We start from the raw sequence: 7,844 nt of genomic DNA, 5'->3' as shown, positions 1-7,844 counted from the left end.
TGCAACTTTTCTGTTATTTTATTGATATTAGTGAAGAAAAAATTAAATTTCATCTTTCAGATGTGTTACAATTGCTTTCTCCAGTGGGTGGACAGCTCCTACTGCTTATGCAAAGGCTAAATATTACCTCCCGATTGCATGATTCAACTTCTACACTTTAAGTTCTCATATGGTATTGCTTTCTTCCTTTGGGTATATAAAATGGTCCATTAAGTCCGTGATTTTTTTTTTCAGAATCAACCGTTATTCTATCTACTGTTTTAAAGATACATTCAAATAAAAAGATACTTAAATTTACTTGCAATAAGTGCACACATACAACAGCAAAGAGAGCTGATGACATTTTACTAAAACATTTCAAGTTCATAGAATAAATAGAAGTCTTCAAACACATGCAGTAACTGACCGATGTGTTTTTTTCTTTCTCAGAAAATATCCTTAGTGTCCATAGCATTACTGCAATAACTACTTAATTCAGGAAAAAAACCCCAACCAAACAAACCCCACCCGCCTATCTCTCATCACAAAGACTAAAAGACTGTTTCATTTATACAAGAAATTATCAGTGCTAATGATTTAGTAACAGTCTGGTACAAATGGCAATTCACGGCAATTACGTGTAGTGTGATTACGGTAACAAATGGGGAGCTTGGTTTAGATGCCACAAGAAGTGCAAGGAAAAAAAAGCAGATATTAAACCCTCCCCCCTTCACTCCTCTCCATCTCCCTTTCCAAAAAAGTACAGGTTTCAGCTCAGCTCTAGAAGCAAGCTCCCTCAGTGTGCTCCTGTTCCAGGGTATTTCAATTCTTTCTACAAGCACCCAGCAGAAGTTTGGGAGAAACAGAGAAGAAAACTGCAATATAAATTAGGATTGCCTGGCTGTAATTAAAGGTTCTGTGGGGTCTTTTGTTTATTTTCTGAAATAGTGGGGGTTACATGTTTGGTATTCGGAGGTGGTTTTTCAGTTTAAAAACACTGTGGAATAAAGCATTTCCCGTATCTTTACCTTTGCTAAGGTCCAACTTTGGATGAAAAAGGTTTCTCTGAAAACAGAAAACAGAAAATGGGTGACGGATATTATCACCCTGTTTACAAGGCCATGGTCCTCAACATGCAGGAAACTTGAAGATCAGCATGAGGATTGCAAGTTGTTCTTGCAAGTGGCTCTTTCCAGCTTGTACCATTCCGTTACTAAATGTTTTTTGTGGTTCTCTGCCGAGGTTTCAAGGACACATCTTTTCCTAATACTGCTTTTGCTACGTGTTCTTTTACCACATTCTTATCTGTCAATCTGTTCCGCAACTTTGACTTCTAGGAAGTCACTGCCATGTTTACCTCATGAGTTGTGAAAACTGTTTTCTTTGGGGGCACTGACAAAGTGTGTTTCAGTGGCAGCAACACATAGTAAAGCATTTTCCGTCCACAATCCAGTGCAGCATTGAAAAACAAAACAATAAACAAAAAAGAAGTCGTACAGAGTGTTAGCGTGCCAAATGAAACAGCAGTGGTAGGAATATGTCAATATTCCAGGTACCCAGTAGGCCTGCTGACCTCAACACAGTATTAGTTCAAGTTTAGCACCTCTGGGAGGAGGAGAATACAGAACAGGACAAAAAAAAAAAAAAGCTTCATCCATTCAGGCATAATAGCCAGGCACTCCAATAACTCAGCTCAACTCATCTACAGAAGCAGAATTAAAACTACCGCATTAAACCGAGTGCTTTTTTCAGCATTTGACGAAGCACAAACGCTCCCATGCTTCAAGTGATGTCATGTGAGGTCTCACAAAACACATTCAATAGCTTCCCATGCACCTTCGACTCAAGTTAGGCTAGCTACAGAATTCATGTGTTCCTAGTCAAGTCACTTTTTGTTGGTTTTTTCCTTTTGTTTTTTTTCAGTGCATCTTAATAAAAAGAAAACCTTTTCAAAAGGTTAGCAAGTTACCCTTAATACAGCAATCATAACGTAGAGCCTTTTGCACTCAGTTGAACAGTAAAATAATCCAATTAGTTACAATAGATCTGGTAAATATTTACACATTTTGTACAAAGTTTACACAATTCTCCCATTAGGCACGAAGTTGATTTGTCAAACTCAAGAGGCAATGAAGGGGTGGTGGGGAAAGGAAAAGAAGGACAGAGAAAGAATCTGAATATTTTTATTTAAAAAGACTAGCTGTAAAAATAAAGTCCTTCATCGTAAGCTAGTTTGCTTCGGGAGCTTGGTTCCCATGAGGATCCCCGAAGTGAGAGACGTCGGGCCTTTCATCTGCATGCTGGAACCCACCATGGTGGGGAAGCTCCGATTCCTTCGGATGCCAGTGTTCAGCTGGATGCCCCCGATGGCACTGGTCACAGCAGGGCAGCCCAATGGGAGACCTTCTGGTGCCAGGCCTCCAGGAACAAGGGCCCTCACCGGTCCTTGTGCCCCACAAAGAAGAGGTCCCTGGTCATCAGTTAAAGGAGGAGCTGATGTTTGCCCTGAACTCACAACTTTGGCAATACCGAACCTCTTGACTTTGTCCACAAGATTAAGGTTGGAAACAGACACGTCAGTCTGACTCTCACTGTTCCTGATGTTCTTTTTATTCCTCACCTCTTTCAAGATTGAACTAGCAGGCTTGGAAGCCAAGAAGTTGTCATAAGGTGGGCTGGTGCACTTGAACTCAAAAGATGGAGGGGATGAAGAAGGTGTCTGCATAGGTGAGTTTGGTGGAGTGGAAGGAATGATCGCCATTTTAGGGGGGTATGTGTTCAGGAACGTGCCCTTGCTGGCTCTGTCCCAGCTCTGTGGATTGTACACTGCTGCTGAGATGCCCCTTTCCTTCAGCAGCCACACCAGCCCCAGAGACGTGCTCATTGTCGTTGTGGATTCCCGGAGGTTAGTGAAAGATTCAGCCAAACTCAGACGCCGAGGAGTACAGGGAGTAGCCACCGGGGTGCCCTTCAAATTGCTAATGCTGCCACAAGCTGGAGTAGGTGCTGCATTAAGGCTGAAAGCAAAAGAGCAGGCAAATTATTCTCTCCACTAGGGAATTAAAACTTACTGCAAGACAGACTTTTAACTCTGAAAAGGGCCTTCTATCCATTTTGAGAGTGCCCAAGAAACTGACAGCTCCCAGCTCCTCACAGATGTGATGACAAGTGCAAAAACGTCATCTCTTACAAAACGCATCTTTCCACTTTGCATGCTTTACCACGCAGTCTCATTGGATTAATGCATTCCCCAACACCGCCACATTTCTGCTGATAAACCATTACATTGACAGGTTTGTGATCAACACCTTCAGATTTTCTTCCTGATCTACTGGCTGTCTCAACTCCCAGTTGCTTCCATGAGACAACGGTGGGGGGTGGGGGTGGGGAGGGAGGGGGGCGGCGCTTGACCGATAGTAAAAGCAAGACAGGTCTACTTTTTAGTGTCACTTCTGAGCACACAGAACTGCTAGTCCTTCTAGTACTGCTGGGTCACAGCAGAGAGAGCAGCAAGGAAAGAGGGGAACGTATGTGCTACAGAACCATTTGTAGCAAAGCTGCTGGAAATTGGCATTGTCACCAATGTGCGCTTCTGTAAGGTGAAATCCTTCTTCCCTTCTTCTGTTTAACTTGCTTTCATTTATGGGGAAAGGGATGGGGCATCTGACCTTTGTGGGAGATGCGCAGTCGTGTGAACAGTCACCAGAAGAGATGAGAAAATGCAGTCAAGCTCTTGGTTGCCAATTGGCCAATAGATAAGTGATAACTCGGCAGCAAACCAAATATGACAAAGAGCCATTCTACTGTTAATTTGGTAAAACATTAACTTCAATAGTTTGAAACATGTCTAAATTGCTCCTCAATTCCAGTTCTTTCTTCTCAAAATAAACTATGTACAGGCAGTTGACAAGAAAGTGTTGAATGAGCAATAATCTGCACATTTAGAAAAAGTGGCAGGCATTACATACTTATATTTAGTGCTACCTTACTACATTTTGTTTTCTTAAGCACACTACTACTAGTTATCAGGGGATGGGATTTCCTGAGGCATATCAAATAACATTCATTCTGGCAGACCATCCTCTCCTCATAAGCCGACCATCTGAATGAACACAGACTCAGTGCAGCCCCTCTTTCCAAAGAGCTACCAACACAAAGGAGACGTTCAAAATCCTTTGTGCCACAATACGAGATTTCATGGACATCGAGGTTTTAGTGTTTCTGGCACTACAGTGTCATCCTTGAGAAGCTTGCTCCCTATAGATCAGGCTAGCCACAGCATGTGTATCTATGCGTAATTTCCACTGAAAATTTATGGCAGTCCAAGGCACACCATTCACTGAATAAGGCATGGGGTACTTCAGTTATTCCAGAAGCAAGGCATATGGGACATCCATGACACTCTGAGTTCATGTCTATTTGGGAGATCCATGCACCTTTTAAAAAAAAGCTTTCCAACTACTTCTAACCATACTGAAATGACGATTTTTGCCACGTACACATACACAAAAAAGTGAATTCCACAATAGTATTTCCTAGGCATGGATTCATCCCCTCTAATTACATTTAAAGGGTCTTGAACAACGCAACACTTGATGCTAACAGAGAATTGACTGACCTGAGAGCTCACCACTGTTCAAAGAAGGAAATCTTCCCCTTCACCTTGCCAGGTTAGCAAGTAGAAGACACTTGGCAAAGAGTCAGACAAAAAACAAAGCCCATGCAAGAAAGGATGAAAACTAAGTGGCTGGGACTGGGGTGGCCAGGGGAAAAGAGCAGGATCTCCCCTTTTCAGCAGAGCCACACTGTTGGATTGGCTCTGCTGTAACATGCGGTTTTGACTTAAGCTGGGTTCTCTGTGCTAAGAAATGCATCAAAAAGCCACACTGAGACAATCTGGTCGGATTTCCAGGTATAGAGAAGCCTCAGCCCAATGCATGAACTGCATCCTTTTTGCCTATATGGACAAAAGGGCCTAGATGATGTCCTCACTGGAATGTGCGGTCTTGTTTCACCTTACTTTAAATGAACTCTGGGAAGCCAAGACTACTCTGTATGTCAGGTTAGACATCCTGGAATGTTTTTTTCTGAGCCAGTTTCTAATAAGCTTAGAACTTTGTCTCATGGTAAATAGTGATCAGCTGACATGTGTTACTGTAACACTACGAACTCTTCTCCAGTGATCTTCTAAAAGTCAGCAGTACTTTAACATCTTTGAGGCACTCCTTAATTAAGGAAATATTAGCCTGCTTTTCTGAAGTCTCAAGTCACATTTTTCCATGGCTAAACAGGATCTGACCAACATGATCTCTACAGTAATTTAGAACTGTACCAACCTCTACTGAAAGCAAGTGAAACTCACACAGGATTTTTGCCCTGCAGTTGCAATTCAACAAGAATAATCTCATATATTCCTACCTATATGCAGTGAAACACGTTTGAGAAAACTAGTATTAGGAGTTGTGTAATTTGAAAAGCAGCCTTGCTAAGTGGCTCTGGAATTGGTCTTCTTGCACCCCCCAGTGTTCTGTGGCTGCCAGTGCATGTGGTAGATGTGCTAAGGCCAGCTCTCCTTACGATCACTTCAATCTGCCTGGACTGAACCAGCAGCAAGGGAGAACGACTCCTCACAGCAGAGCTAAGGACGCCACACACACAGAGACACACACAGGTTGAAGGCAAGGCTGAGTGGAAAGGAGAAGTTAGTTCACAGTTCTTCTTTTAAACATGGATTAAAGCTCCATCTTCCTAACTCTGATTTCAGTTCATGGTAGAACTAAGGAGCAGTGACAGCCGCTGTGATAGATCTCCCATACTGGCTAAACACAGAAGTACAGAAGTAGTCTTGAAAAGCATGAGGGAGGGGAGAGAAGGAGAAAGAAAACTTACTGCGTGAACTGATTTGCTACAGGGTACGACCAAGTACATTTTGGAAACCCAGACATAGGGTGTTAATTATGAGGCTTCTAAGGTGTCCTAGTCATGAGATGAAAACTACAGCACTCCAATGGCTTATTAACTCTAACAGCTTCATTCTTTCCAGCTTCAGATTTCAGATGCATAGATATTTATATTAGTATTTCTACTAATTTGTCAGCACAGGTACACACTACAGTGCAATAAAAAAACCCCAGACATCCCGGCAAGAAAGCGATTGTTTTGTAGGTGTTGCTTTTCTGTTTGTTCGAGTATTTTGGTATTGCTTTAATTGAGAAATATTTTCCCCATCAAACTGACCAACACTGCAGAGCAGCCTAGACACAACCACAGAAACAGACTCAAACTGGCCTCAGCAGCTCAAGGCCAGTGCCAGTTTCAGAGTTAGACTGAGAAAAGAAACAAACGAGTACCTCACTTAGCTAGACGAAATTTAGTCAGGTTAGAACGTCACCTGGGTTAGAGGCTAGGTTAAAAGGCAACCAGGTAGGTAAATATCAAAACTCTTTGGGTTAGCTGGTGCCACACACACTAGCATTCCTTGTTCATGACCCTGCCAACACAGACGATGCTGGCAGTGTTGCTCACCCCCCGCCACGTTGGGTCATAGTGTCTGCCCTATACCTCCTCTCAGCATAACGAGACATACAGCAGTTTCCTCGTCCTCCTCACATGACCTGTGAAGAATCATTTATAGTTGGTAAGGAGGAGCTCCTTAAACATGTCCGCTGAAAACATCATATTATTTTGCTTTCTTTCCTCCTGAATGAATGATGAACTTGGGTGTAATTAAGGCGCCTGAAAATGTATGGAATTTAGCTGTCAGCTATGGCCAACTTGTTCCATTTAGTAACCAACATAATCAAGGAGTTTATTGTGACCACAATTAACAGCAATTCAACAGTAACAAGAATCAAATAGAACTGTAGCCATATGAAAGGATCTCTTCAGTAACTGTGTTGAGGGGAGAGGAAGACACAAAGGAGTAAAGAAAACCCACCCAGATCACAATTAACTAACTTTGTTCAGAAAGGGAAGCAGAAAAGTTACATTTAATCATCAACCATTTCCTTCCCGCCTCACAGGTTTTCCTATTTAATACCCTTACTTTTCATGCGTTCCGTATGTAGTCAGTGCCCATCTCATGTCTATACAAGTCTAGACACATCACCTCTGAATGGGGACCTACACAATGGTACACTCCCACACAGGAGCTGGAAGGGGCAGAGAAAGTGATGAGGCATTGTCCTTCTAAAGAGAAAAAAACATTCCTTAAATACTGCATTGCTAAGGAAGGAAAGTTGCCTCTTTAGGCATGAAATTCACTCAGACCCTGTGGTTCTCAGATCTTCACCTTCTGCAAGACTATAGAATTGCCTCCTATCGGTGTGTACTGCCTATACATGCCAACTGCTATTATCAGGCCAGTTTATTGGTTTTAGTCTGGCTACTATGAACTCCTTTCCAACAATTACACCAAGGAACAAAGCAGACATCTCCCTGTTTTTGATTAAGGCATATTTCCTCTTCCATTCCTCATGTGCTTACCGGCTTTCTTTACCTGTGCACCCCTTTTTCTTCTGCGCCAAAGGTTTAGATTTTTCTTCCCTGGAAAAATCTCTCATATTTTTTGCGAGACCACATTCTGCGCATTCACACATGAGGACTACAACTAGTTTGGGATCAAGGGTAGTTAGGTTTGGATACTGGAAGCCAACTCAGTTATGTCTGATCCTGAAATATTTTACCTAGAGACAACAAAATTTAAAGTATTTTGGTTGCCTTTCTAAAGCATTGCACATGCCTGTCAAAGAAAATCAGGTTGAGGTAACTCAAAATGGGACGAATAATTTGGGGTTGTGCTGTATTTCACCAGTGTAGCTAGTACTTTTGCTTATGCCATTACTTTGCATTTCCTTACAGGGAAA

The 7,844-nt window shown here is 42.2% G+C and overlaps 1 protein-coding gene across 4 annotated transcripts in view; it reads right to left on the bottom strand.

The window, feature by feature from the left end:
- TRAK1 (trafficking kinesin protein 1) overlaps window positions 1-7,844 on the bottom strand; it is a 136,640-nt gene continuing 128,796 nt past the window's right edge. For all 4 annotated transcript variants that reach the window (XM_075083477.1, XM_075083479.1, XM_075083478.1 and 1 more), the window contains one exon: window positions 1-2,996. In XM_075083477.1, the coding sequence (XP_074939578.1) occupies window positions 2,198-2,996 (799 nt within the window). In that variant the 3' untranslated portion in view covers window positions 1-2,197. The remainder of the gene's footprint in view (window positions 2,997-7,844) is intronic.

This window comes from Phalacrocorax aristotelis, chromosome 2, assembly GCF_949628215.1.
Source record: "Phalacrocorax aristotelis chromosome 2, bGulAri2.1, whole genome shotgun sequence".
Classification (NCBI taxonomy): Eukaryota; Metazoa; Chordata; class Aves; order Suliformes; family Phalacrocoracidae; genus Phalacrocorax; species Phalacrocorax aristotelis.
The sequence above is the reverse complement of the archived record's forward strand: the minus strand, read 5'-3'. Positions and strand labels throughout refer to the sequence as shown.